General features: G+C 38.6%; 1 protein-coding gene across 1 annotated transcript in view; it reads right to left on the reverse strand.

The window, feature by feature from the left end:
* CFAP47 (cilia and flagella associated protein 47) overlaps nt 1-25,403 on the reverse strand; it is a gene marked incomplete at both ends in the record, with an annotated part of 352,044 nt that overhangs the window by 316,718 nt on the left and 9,923 nt on the right. Inside the window, 8 exons of the mRNA XM_081125415.1 lie at nt 946-1,159; nt 1,893-2,082; nt 9,084-9,319; nt 13,290-13,417; nt 15,255-15,415; nt 16,262-16,490; nt 18,647-18,785; nt 24,829-24,944. Of these exons, the coding sequence (XP_080981541.1) occupies nt 946-1,159; nt 1,893-2,082; nt 9,084-9,319; nt 13,290-13,417; nt 15,255-15,415; nt 16,262-16,490; nt 18,647-18,785; nt 24,829-24,944 (1,413 nt within the window). The remainder of the gene's footprint in view (nt 1-945; nt 1,160-1,892; nt 2,083-9,083; nt 9,320-13,289; nt 13,418-15,254; nt 15,416-16,261; nt 16,491-18,646; nt 18,786-24,828; nt 24,945-25,403) is intronic.

The following is a 25,403-nucleotide window of genomic DNA, read 5'->3' on the forward strand; positions in this document are numbered from 1 at the left end:
ATCTGAGTGATTTTTATGCTTCTGTGTTTTATGGTACTTGTCAAATAAAAAAGAAAGGCTGATGTGGATGGAATTGTAAAATAAAATAATAAGATAGACTATATGAAAACCCAGAGTTTTCCAATTGTGAATAATAAAACAATTATGGCCAAAAATCAAATGGTATTGCTGTAAAATTAAATGAGCTTAATGCCTCACCAAAGGTACAGACAAGTAGAGAAAGCCAAAGGAGGGATATTATCAGGCTTCGATAGTCTACTAGTAGCAAATAAGCAGGCAGAAAAGAACCCATTTCAGTGTCAAATGTGGAAAAGCCATTCCTACTCTGATGGCCCAGATAAAGATGTAGACAGGCTGGGTTTCTTCTAAGTGTTAGTAAGGAAGTAATTAACTTGAGGTTTGGATAAATCTCAATTGAGGTTTAGCATCACTTATGATCCTAATTAGGGAAGTTTTAGTTCAATGAGGGAAAGGTTATTGGAAACCTGACTTCGAGGGGATGGAACAAAGTTGATGATGATGAAGAGGAGGATGGCTGGTTTTCCTGAGTTTTAAAGGTTTATATGGTTTTTTTAATCTTAGATAAATTCAAACTCTTGGACAAACTTAATGAACATGACTACTGTGAAGACTTGATACAGCTCCAAAAGTGATTATATCTATTATTATTCTATAATTGTCAACAGCATATTTTAAGAATAATCTGATAAACCTTTCGCTTCCTGGCAAGTAGAGAGCAGAGGTGATGAAAGGCGAGATAAAGCAAATACAGTAGAATTCAACAACCATCTCTAATGAGAAAAAAAGAGATAATAAATTTTATTACTATCATCATCATCATTATTACCAATATTAGTTTGTTACAACAGTATATGGTAAGACCTCTGCATATCACGTTGGTCACTGCCTCTTTCAAAATGTCACGTTTTTAATATAGCACATTACCTGAAACATTTCCCCTGGCCTCCAGGCCTGATACTTGCAGCTCGGTCATTGGGAAAGGCGATCAGCGCGTTCTTCACTGAGTCTTTCCTTGAGCGATGATTGTGAATGGTTGTCATGGTTGATTGAAGCATTGCAACAGGTGCATAGTCCTTGTGTTTTGCCAAATCTTTGATCACAAACTGTCCCGTAGGATTAGTGATGATAGGGGATATGCCTTATAGAATTGGACATTAAGCTTAAATTATTTTTTTTTAATTTCAGTTTTCCAAATAACATCCATGAGTTAATTAATACACTAGACCATTGGTTTTAAATTAAAGCTAAATCCCTAAATAAACAAACATTCAGAAAATATAAATTATTCATTTAATAAATGGACCGACACAAAGCAATGCAGCAAAATAATGAATGCATAAAAAAATAAACATTGTAACTTGAAGGACTGGGTTGGCCTACATGAAACAAATTTGTATAGGTTAAAGAGAGCTGAATATGAGCAATTTCACATGGTTCGATTTATAAAAGGTAACTGAGGATTAGATGAAGCAACAGCAACAAGAATATTCATGAAATGGTCAAAGTTTATATTGTACACTCAAACAAAAAGTAGAAGAATAAAATAGAAAAACCATTAAAATATTCAATAAATTTCATAGATCACTAAACCAGGTGTTCAAAGTGTGATCCTCAAAATGGCAACATCAGCATCTACTGGGAACGTTAGAAATGCCAATCTTTGGCTCCAACAATAACCTACTTAATAATCAATGCTGGGATGTAGGCCAAGGATATCTATTTTAACAGACCTTTTGGTGATTTTGAGGCATTCAAAAGGTAAGAACCACTAGCTTAGAGCACATTTGATATATATAGTTCAGCAATTAGCATACTAAGATAATTCTATATTAACCTAGGGAGAAAAAAGGTAAGGGTCCACAATAGCTTACCGTGATTGATTTTCATCACAACTTTCTTACTGGAAAGTTTGCAGACACTCTTGAAAACTAACTGTGTTTGATGAAAAGGTCTCAGCAATAAAGACCGAAAATTTTTATCTGCCACTGGGCCAATAAACTCTACCAACTGCTTCACTTTAAAGACTCCAACTTGATGTGGAATGAACGAACATGTCACTTTCTAAAAAAAGAAGAAAAGTAACCAATTGCTATAGGGTAAATGTCTGTGAACCCCCAAAACGCCTATGTTTCAACTTAATGCCCAATGTGATAGAATTAGAAGATGAGGCCTTTGGAATGTGATTAGGACATGAGAACAGTGCCCTCCTGAATGGAATTAGTGCTCTTATAAAAAAAGAATCCCCACAGAGCTCCCTAGCCCCTTCCACCATGTGAGAATACATGGTCTGCAACCAGGAGGAGGGCCCTCACCTGACCATGCTGGCTGATCTAGGACTTTCAGCCTCCAGAATGGTGAGAAATAAATTTCTGTTGTTTATCAACTACACAGTGTAAGATATTATGTTATAGCAGCCCAGATGGATTAAGAAAACAATACTGTACTGTTAGAAAAAAATAAAAGACAAATCCAAAAAAAAGGTTTATAAAATTTTAAGGAGACCTAGATCATCGTGGTTATATTAAAGTGATTTAGAAATACAATATACAGTATTAACAAACCTTTATGAGACATAGTATTGGAAAATTATTTAAGAAAAAAATTAAGAACAATGGTATTTAAGCACTTCCAGAAGGACAGATTAAGGACCTCCAGAATTCTACTCCTCTACAAACAGAAAAAGGCCACTGGAATTAATGTCAAAGTCAACTTCTCAGTTATTTGAAAATTATCTAAAAGCTTGCAAAAAATCCAAGGGGTATTTATTTAAGAAAAAAATAGCTGAATATCTAAAAAATAAAGGATTTTGTGGCATTTTTTACTTACTGTAATCCCATTCTCCTATTCCCAGTTTTGTGCTCTCCTTGAAAAACAACAGCTTTGCCCGGTCGGGCGTGGCTCAGAGGTTGAGCATCGACCTAGGATCCAGGAGACCGGGGTTCAATTCCCGCTCAGGGCACAGGCCCGGGTTGCAGGCTCCATCCCCAGTCGGGGGCATGCAGGAGGCAGCTGATCAACGACTCTCTCATCATTGATGTTTCTATCTCTCCCTCTCCTTTCCTCTCTCTCTGAAATCAATCAAGATATATTAAAAAAAAAAGAAAGAAAAAAAACAGCCTTGCAACTATGGTAGCTGTGAAAACGATTAGCTTAGCAGCCACTGAGCAAGAAGAATCCTGCTGGAGCTCTCCCAAAACCCATTCCCAGAGAACTGCCCCTATGTGGCCTATCTGGAAGCTGGCTGCAAAGTCTATCATGAGAGCTCGCCTGTAACTGACCTGACTCAGAGCTCACTCTGTGAAAAACTCTCTCCCCAAAGTTTTGTCTCCCACCACGCCAAAAAAGTCAGCGGTAATTGCTGAACATCACAGCAACCTGGGGTAGCACTACTATTTAAAGCTAGTAAGAGGCTAAACAAACACACAAAAAAGGACGGACGGAAGGAAGGAAGGAAGGAAGGAAGGAAGGAAGGAAGGAAGGAAGGAAGGAAGGAAGGAAGGAAGGAAGGAAGGAAGGAAGGAAGGAAGGGAGGGAGGGAGGGAGGGAGGGAGGGAGGAGAAAAGAGGGGGGGAAGCACAAAATGAATTATTCACAAGGTATTTGAAAAGCTCTGACATATCCCTGGGAATCTAGATGGCCACATACATGCGCGGGACAATGTAGCTGCCCAGAGAACAGGTTATTGGTAGCTGCCAGAGACAAGGGGTAGAGGGTGACGACGGGGGGGGGGGGGGCAAAATGGGTGAAGGGGTTCAAAATGTACAAATTTCCAGTTATAAAAAAATAAGTCCTGGGGATATAATGCACACCATGATGACTATAATTAATAATACTGTATTGTATATTTTGAAAGTTGCTAAAAAAGTAAATTTTAAAAGTTCTCATCACAAGGAAAAATTTTTAAATACATATGGTGATAGATGTTAGCTAGACTTATTGTGATGATCATTTCACAATATATACAAATATTGAATCATTATGTCGTACACCTGAAACTAATAAAATGTTTTATATCACTTATACCTCAATAAAACAAAGTAAATATGAAAACAAATGTCAATAAAGTATACAAATTGTTCAAAAGAACTAATAAAGAGAAGGAAAGGTAGGAAACTCAGAAATATATAAAAATTAAATGGCAAACTCCTAAGCAACCAATGTGTCAAAGAAATCTCAGAGGAAATTAGAGAATACTTTGAGGTGAAGGAAAACTGAAACATAACATACCAAAACTTATAGATGCAGCAAAAGCAGTGGTTAGAAGTAAATTTACAGCTGTAAGCACTGATAAAAAGAAAAAGGCCTTTCATTATAACCTAAGCTTCCATCTTAGGAAATAGGAAAAAGAAGAGCAAAGTAAACCCAAAGTGAAAGGAAGAAAATGAATAATAAAGACAAGAGCAGTAATACATGAAATAGAGAATCAGAAAGAAATCAGCAAACCTGAAACTATGTCTTTGATGTGATCAACAATTTAAAAACTCTTTAGGGAGACCCACCAAGCAAAAAAAAAAAAAAAAAAAGAGTCAATTAATTAAAATCAGGACTGAAAGAGAGAACATCACTATCAACTTTACACAAATAAAAAAGGGTCTGAAGGCACACGGTGAACAACTGTATGCCAACAAATTAGATAACCTAGATAATACAAACAAATTCTTAGACACAAAGTTCTTTAAGTCATTCTAAAAGAGAAAATCTGAATAGCTCTAAAATAAGAAGAGATTGAACTAGGAATAAAAAAATTCCTGACTTAGAAAAGCCCAGAATCAGATGACTTTGATGATAAATGGTATCAAACACTTAAAGAAAAATTAGCACAATCCTTTGCAAACTATTCCAAAAACTAAAGAGGAAAGATCACTTTCAAACTTGTTCTACAGTACCAGTTTTACTCCAATGTCAAAACCAAAGACAGACTAATGTCCCTTATGAATATATATACAGAATTCCTCAACCAAATACTATCAAAGTGAATCCAATAACACATCCAATGGATTATCACTATGTATAACTGTGATTTATCCCAGGTTTAACATCTAAATGTCAATCTATATAAAATACCATCCTAATAAAGGACAAAAACCACATTATCGTTGTAATGGACACATAAAAAGTATCTGAGAAAACACAAAAAATTTTTCACAATAAAAACCCCCCAAAAAACTTCAAATAGAAGAGAACTCCCTCAAGTTTATAAAAGCAATCTATGAAACACCCATGGCCAACATCATACTTAATAGTGAAATAGTAAAAGCTTTCCCCTTAGATTAGGAACAAGAAAAACATCCTCTCCTGTCACTTCTATTTAATACTATACTGGAGGTTCTAAACAGAATTAAGTAAGAAAAAATAAATAAAACCCATTCAGGTTAGAAAGGAAGATGTAAAACAATCTCCAGTCACAAGTAACATGATCTCATATCCCAAAGAATCCACTAAAAACTACCACAGCTAATAAAGAAGTTGAAGGTAGAGGAAACAAAGTCAATATACAAAAAAATCAACTGCATTTCTCTACATTAGGAAATTAATCTTGAACTAATTTTAAATTAAGTATATTAAACTAATTTTAATTAAAAAAAATTAATAATATAATTCCATTTACATAGAATCAGAAAGAACAGAATACTTAGGAATAATTATCTGAAAGAATTGCAAGGCCTGTACATTGAAAACTAGAAAACACCATAAAAGAAATTTTAAAAGACATAAATAAATGCAAAGATATCTAGTTTTCATGAATTGTAAGATTTAATATTATAAAAATGGCAACACTCCCAAACAGATTTATAGATTCGATATAATTCTTATCAAAAATCCCAGCTGCTGCGCAGCCAGCGGCGTGGCTCAGCGGTTGAGCGTCGACCAATGAACCAGGAGATCTCGGTTCGGTTCCCGTCAGGGCACGTGGCCCAGGTTTCTGGCTCGATCCCCAGTAGGGGGCGTGCAGGAGGCAGCCAAACGATGTCTCTCTCTCATCGATCTGATGTTTCTATCTAGCTTTCTCCCTTCCTCTCTCTGAAATCAATAAAAAATATATATCTTTTTTAAAGCCCAGCTGCTGCCCAGCCGGGTGTGGCTCAGCGGTTGAGCATTGACCTAGGATCCAGGCAACCGGGATTCAATTCCAGGTCAAGGCACATGCCCGGGTTGCGGGCTCCATCCCCGGTCGGGGGTGTGCAGGAGGCAGCCGATCAATGACTCTCTCATCATTGATGTCTCTATCTCTCTCTCCCTCCCTCTCCTTTCCTCTCTCTGAAATCAATAAAGATATATTTTTTAAAAAATAAAAATAAAATCCCAGCTGCTGTTTTGTTGTTATTTTGGGGGATGGTTGTTTTTTGTTTGTTTGTTTTTGCAGAAATTAGTAAACTTATTGTAAAATTCATATAGGTTTTCAAGGGTCCCAGAATGGTCAAAAATACTTCTTAAAAAGAGCCAACTTTGATGACTCACATTTCCCAATTTTAAAAAATCACTATAACACTAACCAGTATGTACACTGTAGTACTGGCATAAGGATAAACATAAATAAGTTAAATATAATTGTGAGTTCAGAAATAAACTCTTGCATTCACAGTCAATTGATTTTTCAATAAGTGTGCCAAGATTCTAGGATAACTGGACATCTATATGTAAAAGAATCTGGATCTCTAAATAAAACCATATGCAACTCAAAATGGATAATGCATTTAATGTAGGAGCTAAAATTTTTAAGACAAAAACACAGGAACAAATCTTAATAACCTTAGATACTCTCTGACTACCTAGATATACTAAAAGCACAACAGACAAAAGAAAAATTAGAAAAATTTAACTTAATTTAAAAAGCAGCCACAGACAGTAGGTGAACAAGAGCTGGTATATTCCAATAATAGTTTACGTACAAGAACAGGCAGCGGGCTAGATTCGGCCTGTGGACCATGGTAAGCCAACCCCTGGTTCCGAGGACCCGGGAAAGAGTTATCTGAGTACAGCAGTGAGAAAGAGGAAAGCAGCCCCTGACATCCACAAGCTGGCCTGCTATTCCCACATAGGCCTTGTTCAAATTTTCTGCTCTGTACAAGGCTAAGGCCAGCAGTCAGGTTTCAAATTTGAAAATTCTACTGAACCTTGAAGGTCAGGCTCACGTGCTACTATCATACGAAGACCTTTCAACCTGGCTAGAAGTAAACACACTGCCCTCTGAGTTTCTATATCACCTTGTGACAGATCTCTTTTTAACACACTATTTTGCATTTTTCCTAAACTCTAGCCGGGGGAAGCTGCCTGGCTGCCCTCGGTGGAGACGCCAGAGGCGGCGCAGGCTGTGTCTGTCCCAGGCTCCCAATGCCATTGCATGGCCGCAGTGCTCCGCTAACCACGAGCCCAGCTTGTTCTTGGCTGGAGCTGGAGTGAGTCTACAGTCTGCGCAGACGAAATGGCTGAGCCACACAGACTATGTCCTGGATGTCCCCACTGTGCTCCTGCTACGCAGGCACTTCCCACATGGGACCTCAAGCCACACCGCGCAAGTAGGTGGTAGGCTGAGGCAAGCCCCTGGGGGGCCTGTAGGTGAGGATCCAGGGTTACAAACACCTGAGCCTATGACCGGATCTGTCATCTTCCCTGCAGGCAGGCACCTCTTACACACCTGATGCCGGCCTATCTAATGATGACCAACCTCCTGATGCCAGCCTGTCCCTGGACCCACCACCCCTCACCGTGCCCCTGACACACAATGCCTCTGACTAGTGGCTACAGGATGCCTTCCATATCAGCCTCTGAAGAGCTGGGGGCGGGGGGCATGGAACATGCCAAAGGTTCAGAAACTTACCCCTTTAGCAAGTACTCAGGCGATAGTGCTCACTTTACCCTGTATCACCTCACTTCACATGAGGGCCAGGCCTGGGCCCTTAAGAGGCAAAACTGCCACAACCCCTCTCTCCTGTCTTGGGTTAGCTGGCACTGGGGAGGACACCTGGGCTACAGCCTCTGCCCATGCACTGGACCTCCGCTTCTGCCACATGCGTACACCCCAGCTTGGCCAACCTTCAGTTCGGCAGTGGGACCCAAAGAATCTTGACTCCTGTTGGCATCTCTGGGATTGGGATAAATACCTGGCTCCCACCTCCTTTTCACCTTTTGCTGCTATTGGCAGCTGCTGGCATGGTGGCATCTCACCACTGTTCCTGGGTTCCACTGACTAGACAAGGGCTGCAGGACCTATTCCTGCACCCACCCACAGCGGGGAGTGACAAGACTCCATGCCGAATATTTAAGTTTAGGGGACAGCCTCTTGGGCACTAGATAAATAAATACTCTCTGAGAAAAAAAAATTTTAGAAGCTGTAACTATTCTTTGCACTTCTTCACATTTCCTATAGTATCAAGTGCTTTTCTCGGCAGATGAAAGGCGCTTAAATAATTATAGATACTGTGTGAGTGCCAATACAAAAATATTCATAACTAGACCACAGAAAAGATGTTAGGGCAGAAATAGAATAGTGGGGACTAAGTGTAGTTATAAGAAATATTAATCATGCTCTGTTAACTGTGGTTGTTCTGATTAGAGAAAGCACATTCTAACTTGGCTGAGAGTTGTATGCCCCGGGACATGGGAGTTAACCTTGGAACGGGGTCCATTCTCCATTAACAACCTTGTTCCCTAAACACTGGAGTCGAAGAGGCACCCGCCCTTTGCGACCCCCAGCCTGCATTGCCTGTAACCTGCAATCATACCTTGCCTACTTGCCTGTAATTCCTCCTTTCTTATGTAATCTTTGTCCTATTCAATATAAGCGGCTGGCTTGTCGGGGAGTGGTAGGGCAGATTTTCATGGATGACCCACTGCTCTCCCATACTGCCGGCATTATTGGAACAAACGCACATATAGGATTCAACCCTGTCACTGCTTAATTGGCTCAAGTAGTGACAGGCAGCCCGGACCCATTCGTTGTCTGATTTCAAAGACACAATTTATAAACATTGGTAAAAAAAAAAATAGTTTTTAATCCTCTGCAAGGCATTTTAGCAAACCTTAAACTATTTGAAGTGTGTGAAAGTATAGAATAATCTTACCTGCATACATCCTTCATCAACATTGCCCCTTTCAGGGTCAATTCTGAAATTTGCAGTTTTTTTAAAGTGATACATCAAAGGAAGTGATTTGGATCGATTTTCCATAATAAACGAAACCTCTGAATGTTCACCCATGGAACAAGGTGGGAAATTAAGAACACCTCCTGAATCAAACCGTACCAGAACAGGAAGTCCTGAGCCTGTCAGTGCTAATTCCAGTTTCTGAAATTGATCATCTGTAAAAACAATAGTAGCTTTTTAACATAAAAAGTGTTTGGGGAGTTCAAAATATACAGTATTTGCTCAGTCCAGAAAGTGTCACCTGAAAGACCTGATGAAATATAGGTAGCTCATTCTGTTATAGCATAGTAAGAAGCTAGGAAAATTCCAAGACAAGCCAAACTAGGAAACTGAGACAGTTAGTTAAAAGCAGTTTGTGGCCACCCAGTAAATCCTATCTTCTCTAAACCAAGGAAACTTAAGAGTAAATGGTTTGTACTTCTCCCTAACCAGAGGGTAAGGAGATAGATTACAGAAATCCAATTAAGTGCCATTTGCCAACCCCATCCAAGGAGACAGATTACAGAAATCCAATTAAGTGCCATTTGCCAACCCCATCCAAGGACAGACAAATTGAGAGAATAAATCTGATTTGGGTACATCAGCATAAAGCTGATGAATATTCTATTGATTCACCCCTAAGACCTCCCCTACACACCCAGCCTCTAAAACCCCCCAAAATGAAGGTCCCAATGTCCTCTTCTTCCAGGGAACATGCCCATACCATTCCCTTTCCCTTCTCCTTCCCCCACAAGCACATATCCTCTAACTTCTAAGGAACCCCATGATATTTTTACTACGGTTAATAAATTCTTGCTTTATTTTCTACACTTTGTCTCTTGCTTGAAATCTTTCCTTCAAGAAGACAAGAACCAAGGTCTCCTCATCTCCCTGGTAACAATTCAATAGTTCAACAAAAACAGTGAGTGCCTTCTCTTTGCCAAGTAGTCTTCTAGGCTTTGGGGATAACAGCAGTAAATAAAATAGACAATGTTCCTACTCTTATGGACTTTACATTCTAGTGAGGTAACATTGACAATAAAATAAATAAGCAAATATATACCATTTCAGAGCTGGTAAGTGCTATGGAGAAAGGTAAAGAAGGGTGAAGGGGAACAGAATTTGTCACTCCCAAATATGTTTCTTTGGCATAAGGGATCTTTTAGAAAGAACAGACACAGGAAAAGCTCTGGAAACCTAGTAGAAGTTACCCTTTTGTAAGAGACATCTACATTTACAAGGGAAATATCCATTTGTAAGGGTGTCTTCCTCTCTGTACCTAGAAGGAACTCTATCAGTGGAGAAGGCAAGGACTTAAATCTGCATAACAACCCTATCCTCTTTACAGTGGTCTTCCTGAAAAACCTCCCATAACTGGCCCCTCACCCCCACCATCTTTTGTCTTTAGCTGGAGATGGTATTGAAGGTGGTAGCTTGGGCCATTTCAAAGAGTTATTCAGTTTTTCTGGGTATCTCCCATGTATGCTGAAAATATACATGTTATTAAACTTCTGTTTGTTTTTCTCCTGTTATCTGTCTTTTATTATAGGGGGTCTCGACCAAGAACTTAGAGGAGCAGAAGGAAAATTATTTTTCCTCCCCTACAAGGGTAAGACAGAGCACATCATCTTGGAGCTGCTCTTTTATATGGGGGAATCCAAACAGGCATCTCTGGCCCAGCTGGTGTGGCTTAGTGGTTGAGCGTTGACCCATGAACCAAAAGGTCAGCTGTTTGATTCCCTGTCAAGGCACATTTCCATGTTGCAGGCTCAATCCTCAGTAGGGGGCGTGCAGGAGGCAGCACATTGATGTTTCTATCTCTCTCTCTCTCCCTCTCCCTTCCTCTCTCTATAAAAATCAATAAAAACATTTTTTTAAAAAAAAGTCCTCTCTGATCTCTGATAGGAAGACATTTGAGCAAAAGTATAAAGGAACTCTGGAAAAAAATCAGGTGAAAATCTATTAAAAGTGCATTCCAGGTAGAACAGCAAGGACAAAGACTCTAAGATAGGAATTTGCTTGGCATGGAAACAAATATGTCTGGGTAAGAGTAGTAGAAGGATGGTGAGAAATGGTCAGATTTAAGGTATATATATATATTTTTGTTTGTTTGTTTTAGAGAGAGAGAAAGGGAGAGAGAGAGAGATTTGTTGTTCCACCCACTTACGCACTCATTGGTTGTTTCTTGTATGTGCCCAGATCAAGGATGAAACCTGCAACCTTGGTGTATCAGGACAATGCTCTAGCCAACTGAACTACCTGGCAAGGGCTAAGATATATTTTTGAGGGTAGAGTTAACAAAATTTGCTAATGTGTTGGATGTAGGATATGAAATTAAACACATGATCAATGAGCAACTGAAATGATGGAATTGCCATTTCTTCAGACAGGAAAGAATGCAGGGGGGCCAGGCTATGGGGAAGCTAGGAGTTCTTTTTGGGACATGTTAAGTTTGAGATGTCTGGTAGACATCCAAGTGAAAATGTCTACTAGGTCATTTAATGTATTTATAAGTTTAAAGATGAAGGAAGAAGTTTTGAAGGTATGAGGCGAAAAGAGGTGGGTGACATTAATCTCATATTGTGAGAACGTGAATGAATGGAGGAATGCAGCCGGAATGGAAAACAGCTTAAAGGACCCATTCGGGGTTAGTGATTGTAGATTAAAAAGTGAAACATCACAGGATGGTTTTGTGTTTCTCTCCATCACAATTAGCGTCCCAGGTGCACACACAGAGATTAAAGATTTTCCACTCCGACACTATGGGAAATGGGCCAAGATATTAAAGTGTAATATGGGAAAAGGTGACTAAAATAATGGACAATGGAATATAAGCTGGGTAATAACTGTGGACAAAAAGGGGCCACATGCTAACCTGACTAGCTCAGGGAAGGCCTGCGTGGCAGCCTTGCAAAGTCAGAGACCTAAAGTAACCACAAAGGATGGTCTGAAATGAAAACTTTTTAAACTAATAAGCAGTTTATGGTGGGTAATCATTTCCTAAGCTTGTATCTTCCCTGACGAAGGTCAACGTTTACTTTAACTGAGCCTGTCTACTGTCTTTTTGCATCTACAAAAACATATAGTTGAAATTTCAAAGTAATTTTCCTTTTTCTGGACCCCTCAGAGCACAGGTACTGCTCTGCAGACACCACAAATCCCCTCATTGTTATTGAGTTAATTGTTGACTGTTAACTATCCTGTACCACCTAAGTAAAAGAAGTATGTCCATCATTTTACCTTTTATCCAATCCCAGAGGTCCCCCCCCCCTTTGCTTTCTCCCGCCTCCCTAATCTACCAGCAATGGATTTCATGTAACCCACTTATGTCTCCCCCTTTGATTGTAATGCATAAATCAAAGTGCAAAACTGCCATTCTCCGGAGCATTAACTCAATCCCTTGAGATTCTGCTTCCCGGCATTTGTCGACAGTTTGGCTCAAATAAACACACAAAAAATTCTTCAGAGGTTTGAATGTTTCTTACGTTGACACAACAGAAACACGAACTGCTGGAGATACTAGAGAGAAGGTAGGAGCTATGAATTGTATGTTCTAATTGTGTGAAAGAGCAGTTTTGCAGAGAGAGCAATATAACTAGAATCTATAAAAAAGGGTTTGTATTTCTGCGATTTTCAACTTTTTTCATCTCATAGCACACATAAACTAATTACTAAAATACTGCGGCACACAAAAAAATATATTTGTGCCTATCTGACAGAAAAAAATAGGCATAATTTTGATCTATTCACACCAGACGGCTATTGTGTTGGCTGTCGTCATTTTTTATTTGACAGTCTAAGCAAAAAGAGGTCAGTGCCCCTGACTAAATAGTCAGGTATTGTATGTTTTAAAAATCTGTGGCACACCGGTTGAAAATTGCTGCTCTAGAACATCATATTTATCTAATGTTATTTAAAAATAATAATTTCCCCTAAATTATACTTGGAAGATTACTACACAAATGATTCTGAGGTTATTTTCTTTACATGCCTCAGAAGACACTTTAAGGTCTCTTGATTGTTTGCATTTTCGTTCTACTCAATATTATATATTTTTATTATACTGCATCTACAAATATTGATGCCCAAACTTTTAAACAATTTAAACTGCTATACATTCGATGATTACATTCATTTCACACTTACTTTTGATGGTCTTAGTGTTGTCATCTCTCAAAAACCCATCCTTACTTCCTACAGAGTCAAATCTCAAAAAGATAGCATAGTCTTGCCTGTGTGAAGGGTCATTATCCTTTTTACTATCGGCGACTATCCTGTAAAAAAATTACAGTTATTTGTAAAGCAAAGATAATGCACTTTGTTACCTCTCACAAGGGAATAAACTGAACCCTTAAATCTATGCAAGGAGATGAAAGTTTAGAAATAAAAAATATGACCGTGATTCATTTTCCAATATTACTGCGCAGGCATAGAGACTTGCCAAAAGAAGGCCACAAAATGTAAGTATCCCCAAAATGAGTTCAAGACCACATTCGTAAGACAAGAGTAATTTACAAACACTAAGTCATCAGGGTCCAGCTCTAATGCCACTTTCTATGTGAAGGCTTTCCTTTCTATGCAGAATTCACTGCTGGCTAAGGACTCTGTTCCATTCCCTAAAATAGTCCTTCTTAACCCGGGATGTAATTGCAAACCTCTGTTACTTAAGCGTTCTTCCCATAAACTAAGCACATATTGCTAGGCACACTCTTGTTAGAGGAGAACAGGTAATTTGGGGAACAAGATTTGGAGAGAAGACAAGAAAAGCTGTGAAGACAAGTAGGGCCAAAGACAGAGATGGGTGACATCCCAGGCCTGCGTGCTGGCGATCTTGACTTGCCTTAACTAGAGGTCAGACTTTTTAGCAGTGGATACTCAAAAACATACACAAAAGGCTGATGTGAAATATTCCATAAGAATGCCAAGAGAATGTTGAGAACACATGTAATTCGATTCATATTCATACGTATGAGTTTATGCTAGACTCTGTTACCATGCTGCCATGAAAAAGAAATGCCTACTTAGCCCAGCTGGTGTGGCTCAGCGGTTGAGCGTCATCATGAACCAGAAGATCATGGTTTGATTCCTGGGTCAGGGCACATGCCCGGGTTGCGGGCTCGATCCCCAGCAGGGGGCATGCAGGAGGCAGCCGATCAATGACTCTCTCTCATCACTGATGTTTCCAGCTCCCTCTCTCTCCCTTCCTCTCTCGGAAATAAAAAAAAAAAAAACATATTTAAAAAAAAGAAATACGCACTCAGAATTTCAAAAATTGCATATTAAACAGTCTTACAGATTCACCAAAGCAATTCCTGTATGAAGGTGTGATAAATAAGGCAGGTACAGATTGTGCAGATAGAACCATTACTCGAAGCATTTCCCTCCTTAACCCAACTCAGCCTTCAGCAAACAGCTGGTGTCACCAAGGGACCCTACAGCCACAGAACGGAGGACATTAACCATTCCCTGCCTTGTCACAAACAAGGGTAAACATATGTACAGTTAGATGGGTCACGGCCACACACTGCAACCTCTCTAGTGTAGCTGAAGTTGCTACTACCTACTTAAAAGAGCATTTCCGAATATATTTCCAAACTAAATAACCAAACCAAGGACTCAGCTACGAAAAATATCCGCTGGCCACAGTCCTCAAAGTATGCATGAATTTCAGCAACCAACTGTGATCCACCCCAGCAACTGCTATAGGCTTAATATTGCTGATAGTCAGCAAGCATTTTGCCCTGGCAGGAGCACTGCGCCCTCTCCGGAGGCACCCATAACACTGCTGCCACCGGCCATCACCTCACTGTATCTGCAGGGACAACAGGGACTCAGCTACAGACTGGTTTGGAGCCACAATCCAAAACAACCCAAAATTTCTACTTCCACCATCGCATTTCCACAAGGTCTGGAGAGATTTTTAATTTAACATGAAGTATTTAGAACGATATTTTTAAATATTAAGCATGTTAGAAATACTTAGAAGCATAATTTTAAAAATCCGATTTGTGCCTTCTGACAAGTTTTAATGTGAAAGTCAATCTGATGAATGTATGGTTAATATACTTTCTGTTAACAAGTAACATCACAATGGAATTAATTTTTGCTTACTTTGGGCTGAAACAAAATGTAATTTTAGTCTTTTGATAAGGTAGTAACCTCCCTTCATTAGGAACACAGGAGATAAAAGTGGTAATATCCATGTTCCTTATTTGTCTTATGTAGGTGAGATTATTTATAGCAACATCTGTTCTTTGTTGAATATTTGTGCCCTGTAGTATAAAATCAGAAATAAAAGAGTATTAAGGCAAAACACTAGCAAAATATTTTAAGAAGTCATAAAATAATTATAGAAATTCCAGCATCTAGAAGATAGGGAATATAGGTGCCTTTAAAGTAACATGCATAAATTTGATCAAGGTACATCATAAAATTTAAAGAACTTTTAAAAACCTGATGAGAGTAGAAACCCCACAATTAGCCACTAATTTATAAGAAACACTTGTCTGATTTACTTCAGATATATTACTATCAATGTTAGTTTAATTTACTGAACTTTTTCGGGTTACTCTTGAAGACACATGAAATGAAATTTTATCTAACTGCATGTAAAAACATAGTTAGAATAGACTGGCTGGCGTGGCTCAGCGGTTGAACATTGACCTAGGATCCAGGAGATCCCGGTTCGAATCCCGGATGGGGCAAGAGCCCGGGTTGCGGGCTCGATCCCCAGTAGGGGGCCTGCAGGAGGCAGCCGATCAATAACCCTCATCACTGATGTTTCTGTTTCTCTCTCTCCTTCTCCCTTCTTCTGTCTGAAGTCAATAAAGATATATTTTTTTAAATAAAATAATAAAATAAAATAATAAAATAAAATAAAATAATAAAATAAAATAAAATAATAAAATAAAATATAGTTAGAATAATTAAACAATTAAACAGCTTGTTGGGAAAATGAATTTGAGAATTCATTTTCCCATCTTCTCCAGCTAGGACTTCTTGATCAATAAACCTTTCCTTGCTCTTAAACAAACAAAAACAAAAGGCAGCTTGTTGGTTATTAGTAAGTTCAAAACAATCTGTTTCAAAATGTAATACCTGATGCACTATTTACTTACCAGTTCTTCTCCAACTGAGTCATTTTGCATGATAGCCACCCAATTTATAAGTTCTGGGCTATTATTGTATAGAAGTGCATGTTCAATCTTTGATGTTCCAAAGAAAGTAGAACCAAAGCGTATGCATTCCACATTTTTATTATCATTCATGTTTAACAATTCAATAATCTGCTCAACCACACGAACTTTGATATTCAAGAATATGTCTGGACGACCTTGCAAACTCACTCTACAAGGTAATGAATTATACATATATATTTTCATTAGAATTCTATATACTCTTTCTCTTAAATATTTATATAAACAGAACTTTTATAAAATCACATTATAATTAAAATTCAAAGGCCTTAGAGCAGTTCCTTTCGCATACGTGCAAGAGACTGTCACGTCCTCTGTCTGAATCTGCACAGTAGAATGGCATATGTGCAACCTAATTCACTGTCTCCATGAAACAACAAAGTTGAGGAACAATCACAGGAATTGACCCAGAAAAGAACATATTGGTATGTCCATATCACCAATTATTTTGTAAATATTAGAGTTAGACAGGATAACACACGCCTCTAGTGCTAGAATTCTGAGGTTCTTTTTCTAACTCATCCTACTCAACAAGGTACAAATTGAGAATAAGGGCTCATCTCCATCCTAATAACCCAGTTCCCTACGAAGTAAAGTATCTCAGCAAAATTCCACTCTTTGCTGAAATGAATATATCCCCCCATAAAACTTCACTTCCCAGGCGAATTTGGATTCCCTTTTTGAAACTGACCCCCACCCCAAATGTATCTTTCTCTGGCCCAAATGCAATCCTTTTGAATCTCGCCCCATCAAATACCACAAACAGCTGACCACTCCACAACCTAAGTCCTTACACTATCTCTGCCACACTGCACATGGTCCATACCATATCTCGGCACATCTCTCCTCCCTTAGCTTCCTTGACACCACACTTTCCTGGTTTTCCTCTCACTTATTCAGACTCTACCTTCTCATTGTTCTAAGACTTGGATATTTTGTAAACTCCATGACTAATAGTATTTCTCTCTTACCCTTTCATACTCTACCTCCTCAAAGTAATTTTCAACACTTCATGCTTCATCGACAACTTTTCGACAGGCAACCCTCAAGACAATATATACCTATACCAAATTGTTTTCTGGGACTCGAGATAAGTAAATCTTACAGGCTCCACAGTATTCCTGCAAAGTAAATCAATTCCAGCATTTCAAAACTGAACTCAGATCTTCCCCCACAGACCTGCGCCTTCTCTTACCGTCTCCTTCTATAACCAGTCACTAAATCTAGTCAAATCTACCTCCATGACATGCCTCTAATCTGCAGAATTATCTGCATGCTTCCAGTTTGTACCTTAGCCAATGCCTTTATCATTTCTCTTTTACTTTATTATTACAGATTCTAGTCAGGCTACCCATTCCTGCACTCCCTGATTTGTTCTGCACACTAGGCATGACCTTTCTAAAATGCAAACTAGTTAAGAAACTCCCATCTTAAAACCTTCCTGAGATTCTACAGCCTTCACAATAAAACCTAAACTATCAGGGCTCACAAATGTTTCTCAAACACTTTCTTTTGGCTGTGACCTTCAATAAGAAATATGTTTCACATTCCAATGTAGGAAGCACAGACACACACGCACAGATCTATAAAAACATGTGCCCTTGCTAGGTGAGATACATTCTGGTATTTTCCATCTCATTGTTTTAATACTGGTGGTGTCCCATTGTAATAACTGCATATCCCACTAATGAACGAGACATACAACATTAAATAACGCTGTCCTATGAGGTGATTTACTGGACCCTACACTATTCTGCTTTCCTGGTCTGATCTCACATCACTCCTTATCTCCACCTCTTTGCCTCTACATTCCTCAGATCTCTCAGCGTGTAACACTGTCTATTCACTGCTAGGAGTTCAAGTCTTCTACTTACTCTGCCTGAAATCACTCCTCTAACCCACTCTTATCACCAACACCCAACACCCACCTACCCTACACACACACACACACACACACACAGCCCAAATCACATCACTGCTCTGTGTCTGACTTACTCCTACTCACCAATAAGTGTTTAGTTCAACTATCACCTCCTTAGAGGAACACTTACTTGATCCAGTCCCTCACCCCTACAAAATCCAAACTAGGGCCTCCTGTTATGCACACCCATGTCATCCTCTGGTTCTTCCCCATTTTTGAATCCCTAATGCTTAGCAAACATTAGAGACTCAATGAATTAATGCTGACTGAAAAAACAATGAAACTAACGCACACTCAAAGACAATAGGCACATCTGAAGAGAGAAACAGGAAAGCAGGAAAGTATTAGGCACTACATTAGAATGAAGAACCACAGCACACACTCACTTGGCCGCTTCATTTACAACTCTGGGCTGGTCTGCACAGAAATCCACTTTAATAATCTTTGAGGACTTGGGCTCCACAATACCATTAGTTGGAAAAATGACAATGGGTAATTGACCCTGGTATTCTGTCATAAACATACCTAAGGAAAACAAGAACAGATGGTTTATATCTGGATCCTTACACTATTACATTCAAACCCTTAGTTGGGGACAGACAAATATCACAGAGTATATGGTCTATTGAGGACCAAGAATTACAACTCTGATTGTAAGTCCAGGTTCTAGGGCCACCAAAGATATGCGAGCCTAGTGTTAGGACTCAACCCTCATCAATCAATAGCTAAAATAGATTGTCTGCTTACTCTGCTTACTGTGTTCAGATACTCATGCTAAGAGCTTTGCATATGGTATCTTATGTAATCCTCATAATGATTCTATGATACAGGTTCAGTCATTATCTCCATTTATAAATAAGGAAATAGAAGCTTAGAAAGGTTGAGTGTCTCGTCCAAAGACACACAACTATTGTGGTAGATTAGATGGTTGACCTCAGTTCTTCACCCTTCTCTGCATCCTTACCGTCACCCTACCATGAACCAAGTATGTTTTCTTACCCCTTGACTTTGAACTGGATCATGTGATTTGCTTTGGCTACTAGCATGTGGCTAGAAGTGACAACATGCCAGCTCTAACCCCAGATGCTCTCTTGCAGTTCTACTATGAAAAGTGTTTCTCTTGAGTAGCTGCTGTCCCTTTGGCCTGTGCCCCAGAATGAGCAAATATGTAGCACAGCCACCCAGCTGACTCACAGCCCTGCCGTGAATAGCAGAACAGCCCCAGCTGCCTCAGCCTGAAGCAGAGCCACCCACCTGAGCTCAGCTTAGATGAGTCAAGTTCCAGCCAATCTGAATACAAATGAAAAATTTAAAAATAATTGCCTTTTTGAAGGTACAGAGTTGTAGGGTGGTTTGTTACATAGCAATATTTGACTACTATAGCTGGTAACTAAATAATTGAGCTGGGATTTGTCACCTGGATGTTTCTGACCATAGGACTCATAGCCACTGCCACTTCTCTATAGATGAATCAATGCAGTTCACACAGGGAAAGGGCAAAAGGAATGGGTTTCTAGAATCAAATAACCTATGTGAAGGCGGCTATAAAAATTTCTTCTTCTGAAAGTAGAAGTGGTTTAAAATTTACAGTTATGTTTATATTAGAGCGCACAGTCCTTGAGATCAGATACTATCTTTTTCGTATCTGGGGTCCTGGCACCCCACACTGTGCATAGCACAAAGCTGTGCTCAAAATATGTCCAGCAAATAGAAGCAGCCAGTCACAAGTTTCTTAAATGTCATTATATAATATTAACACAAATGAGCATACTGCCAGCATAAACAACTTTGCAAATTCCCAATTCCCCAGTTCTAAATACATTTGATGACATTTTCCAAAATTATTCATTTAACTTAGGAGAAAATATTAGCATAATAAAAGTACTGAAAATATAAAAAGTCAATAAAACCTTTTTAAGGACAGAAATGTCCTGATTGAAAAGGCAAATTCACAGTAAGAAAAGGTGTTAAGCCAATCATTTTAGGGAAGTGTTAATGGCATAATATTTAAGGTTTATTTTGTCATAAAATAAAATAAATATTTATAAAATTATATCCATTTCAAATAAATATTATTGACTCAGTTCTCTAGAAAAAAAGAACTACATGAGTTCAGTTAAGGCTGAGTCAGTGTAATGGTTCCTATATTGTAGCCACTTTGATATAATTTGATAAGTTTAAGTGATGTTTCAAAAGCTTATTCAGAACAACCCTAAAAGCAAAGAAACATTGTTCAGTCTTCTAAATATATTAAAACAGTGGGTACACAAACATTACTGTGTCATATACAACTTATTAAGTAGTATTAACTGATACTTTGAAAAGTAGTACTCATGAATAATTGACTGCTGTATTTTTTTTAATTGCTAACAACAGGAACAAGGACATCATCCAAAGAGAAGAGTGTCACTGAAGGAAAAACATTTACAGATTAAATTTTGTATTCAAATTTTCATTTCTTTTCAGATAGGGCACTGGCTAATGTGTGAAGAATGAACTAGGAGCTAAGAGGAAACTTCAGAGAAATAACTTAGGCTGGTGCGATTACTAGGCAAGAGAAGATGATGGCCTGTGACAGAGAAGTGACAATGGGACAGAGAGAAGTAGAATTACTGACATAATCAGGAAGTGAACAGACAGGATTTAATAATTAACCAAGGGGGTAGGAGGTGAAAAGGAAAGGAGGTCTCAAGAATTTTACCAAGTTCCTGACTCTCCCAAATACATGGTGGTGACATTTGCTAAAAAAGAGAAAAGACCAAGTTTGGGGGAGAAGCTGAGGAATTTCGTTTTAGACATATGAAGTTTGAGAAACCTGAAGGAAATACAAATTATAATATAGACTTCAGTGAAGTAACAGGAATGAAAATGATTGCCTAGGGAAAGCACAGTGACTGAGGAGGCAGGAGGGTCCATGGCAAATCCTAAGGAGCACTCATTTAATGTACCCCAAAAATGGCCATCAGTCCACAAAAGAGAATTAAAGAGAAAAAGGCAGCAGAAAAAGAACAATTGTAACATCAAGAGTTGATACTTACTGAAGACTTACTATATGTCAGAGTGTGCTAAGCATTTTATTAATCACCACAACTGTAGAGGGCAGGCACTATGTATGTCTCTAATGTGTAAGTGAGGCTGTGGATGTAGGGCCTCCCAGCCAGGAAATGTTGTAACCAAGATTTAGGCCCTGGAAGACCTCACATTATTTTGTATAAGAGAGTGAGGGATCCAAGTTCATTTTTTTCAAGAAGACGACAGTGGCCAACTGTGTCAAATATTGCTAAGAATCCATGTAAAATAAACATGTGGACTTATCCACTGATGAAACTTCGGAGAGGGCGTGGGATGTGAGAACACCCACAGCTGTGGCTGAGATGAAGGGTCTTTTGCACAAACCTGAATGTTTTGGAATCGAAGTTGCTCTACCTTCTCTAGAAAAGCAGATCGGGCACTGGGTGGCAAAACATTGTTACCTTGCCTTTACTCCTCCAAAATACAGGTAAACAGTCTGTAGTTTTAGAAGATGCTACCGAAATCAACAGTTACATACTCAAGGCCGTTGTTATTTGCTATGTATGTTTTTTCTCCCTTAAGTGTCCTTAGGTCTAAAGCATACCAAAGATGTACCAGATTCCACCTATCTCCAAATGCATAAGTTTTGGAGACTTTCAGAATGTTCATATGTGATTGAATGGGTTATTTCTGAAATCACCTTTCATTGAAAGCTTAATGGTTCTTTACTGAAACTCTGAGAGATCACTGAAGCAAATCAATTAAACAAAAGTTTATTGAATGTCTGCTGTATGTCCAGCATGGTATTATGTAGGAAAAGTATATAGAGATCCCATGGCATCAGCTTCCAAGCAAAGGAAAATATGCATTGAGAATAAAGAGTGGTGCTTCTCTGGGTAGTTAGGGAGGATCCCAAGGACCACACATGGGTTGGGTCCAATTTGGCAAATTTCCTGATTTACAGATGATATCAGGCTTTTCCAGGCAGTAAAGTAGAGAGATGATGCTGATGATCAGGGAAAGGGGGAGAGTGGGCATTAGAGCAAGAGAAAGGTCATATCTTTTGTGCCAAATGAACCAAATAAACCTTAAGGATGATGGGTGCTAAGGTAGCTGTTCAAACTCAGAAATGGGGTGGAAAGGTCACACTGGGGACTTTAAAGGCTGTTCTATGTCATAAAACTGTAGTAGAAAAAGTCTACTCAAATATTCAAGAATACCGAGGGGAAGAGTAAATGATTGCAATTCAAAGCAAGCTAAAATAACATGCTTTTTCCATCTTCAAAGATAACTGAGAAACAATAAAATCGTAAGAGAGAACATGGAGTTCACCAGCTCACGGAGTACTAATAGCAGAGGCATCTTAAAAACTGAACCGTGTCTTTTCAAAATGAAAAGATAAGTGCTACTTTGCACAGTCAGGAGTGAACTTTGGAAACATTCTAAGGGTGAGAAAACAAAATGTTCAAATAGCATTTGGCTAAATCCACGGAGGGGTACTTCATAATGGCCTATAAAAATAAAACATCAGGAAGTTGTTACATACAATAACTTTGGGGTCTACAAAACCAAAGATAATAACCAAAGTGACACTGCCAAAGAGAGTAAACAAAGCTGTACAAATCATGAACCTGCTGAGTGTAGCTTTTTATGCCTCTTAGGTATACATATAAATTTGTAAACATTTGATCTTTGACTCTGAAACTATAAAATACTTGTCACATAAAATCATTTTTAAAAAATTTATTAAAATCATCTTTGGTTGCTGAATCTATTTTCTGCATAAGTGTTTTTCTTCATGAAAATACACTGTTATTCTCATGAATATTTATATATTGTGCTTGTAGGTAATAAGGACTTTATGACAGTTTACAGGCACTTGCTGTGAATATAAAACATACTATCAATTTGGGTTAAGGATTGAAAAAATAATATTCAACTTCAAGAATTAGGGACAAAGTCAACACTAAGAAAATGTGTTTCATTGATAACATTTTGTTTGTAAAGTAATAGCAATTAACATTTCACAGTTCTCAATTATAATTTACCAAATGTAGCATCCACCACAAATTCCATGCACACATAAAATATTACTATAATACTAAAAGCCAATATATATTGTTTTTCCTAAAATGTACGGACCCAGGTCTGAGGCTTAATTTTATTTCTTTTATTAAGTAAAGTAATATTAAATATTCAATTAAGATAAAACCATATATATTTACTTACACAGAGCTTTTATATGTAATAAAACTATACAATTTGGTGAGATTTTAGAACAAAGAGAGGATATGATCAAAACTCTGAAGGATTTGTCATGGATAACTGTCAAGAGAGATTTTTGGAAAGTAAAATAATAAAAGAAAAATTCTCTCAATCACGTATCTCTGCTCTGCAATATAGCCAGAGAATCTAAAGGACCATATAGCCCACAATCACTTGCCACGAGAGGCTCCATCCTTAATATTGGAGTCAGACCACAAAGGAGCCTAATATTCTACAGTCCCACAGGCATCAGAAATTCAACCACAAAAACCGAAAGCATGGAAAGCAAAATAAACATCATTCAGTAAGGACCAATTATCAGTTTTATTTATTTATACCCATGGGGAACAAAATCAGTAAAGTGACAGACTGCCTTTTGTCTTAATAATTCCCACTGTTCAATCAAGCAGCCCCAGGTATCATCCTCACTTAGTGTAAGATGGGTTTGGATTTAAGACTTGATTTACGTGACCAACGAGCAGTCTCAGAGAGAAATGTCTACCTTGAGTGGAACTAGTCTTCATTTCGGCTGGGCAGAAATGACAGCCTTGCCGCGCCAGGTCCTAACCATCCAGTGAGAATGAAGGGATAAGCGATTTTATACCTAATGTATACCATCAATGAAGAGTGGGCATGAGCCCATACACACAGGCCTTTATGTAAACGCTTAGGTCACAGCAAGAATCTCCAGAAATAATCCAGTCTGGAGAAGAAAGCAGCATTATTCTTTCAATAAGTAGTAAGAGCCTTCTAGGGACCATCTTGTGAATTCAAAGTTGAATACAATAGAGAAAAAAGCAAATATTTATTGAGTGTCTAGAATAAGTAACATAGTACAACCTTAAATACATACATAATTAACCACAGTAGATTTTATTAGCCACAGTTTATAAATGAGGAATCTTAAGGTCAATGTCCTTAAGGATACTTGTCCCAGATGGCACAGCTAATAAGTCACTATGGCCTGATTCTACCCCTCGATGACTCAGGACTACGTCAATTCCATGACACCATCCTGCCTTCTACTGTCAGGTTGATCAGCAGTTATCTATGAGTCAGGTTGTGTTCATCAGAATCATAAGTAGAAGGATTCATCCTACCCGAATAACTGCCTATCAGTCTTTTACAGTTACCCTATTTAAGGGCCTTCCGTTTTGAGCTTTCCAAAGATAGACATCTGGGGAGAGGGCGGTGAACCAGAGAATCCATCAATTACACCAGGTATATTTTTCAAATAGTACCAACTCTCTTCCAAAAGCGTAAGTTCATTTATATGACAGAAAGTACTTACCTGGAGCCTTGCCACGGTTAGTGATGCTAATCTCTTTACAATAGACTTTACTATTGGCAACCAAAGTGCCAAAATTAACTTCCTGATCAATTTCCAGTTCACAGGATGGAATCAACCTAGGAGAGAAAAGAGGACTGCATAATGAATTTTAGCTATTATAAACCTGTGGTTAAATCGACAGGGAGACGAGACATATAAAGACACAAGGCGCCCAGCTGGGCGTGGCTCAGCGGTTGAGCATCGACCTAGGATCCCAGCGATTGGGGTTCGATTCCCGGTCAGGGCACATGCCCGGGTTGCGGGCTCGATCAATGGCTCTCTCATCATTGATGTTTCTCTCTCTCTCTCCCCCTCTCCTTTCCTCTCTCTAAAATCAATAAAGATATATTTTTTTAAAAAAAAGACACAAGGCACTTCTGTCTTAACTTTTGTTTTTTTAATCATTGCCCAAGGATATGTTTATTGATCTTAGAGAGAGAGGAAGGGAGAGAGAGAGAAACATTGATAGGTTGCCTCCCATAAGTGCCCTGACCTGGGATCGAACCCACAACCTTTTGGTGTATAGGATGATGCTC

This window comes from Miniopterus schreibersii (assembly GCF_964146895.1).
Source record: "Miniopterus schreibersii genome assembly, chromosome: X".
Taxonomy (NCBI): Eukaryota; Metazoa; Chordata; class Mammalia; order Chiroptera; family Miniopteridae; genus Miniopterus; species Miniopterus schreibersii.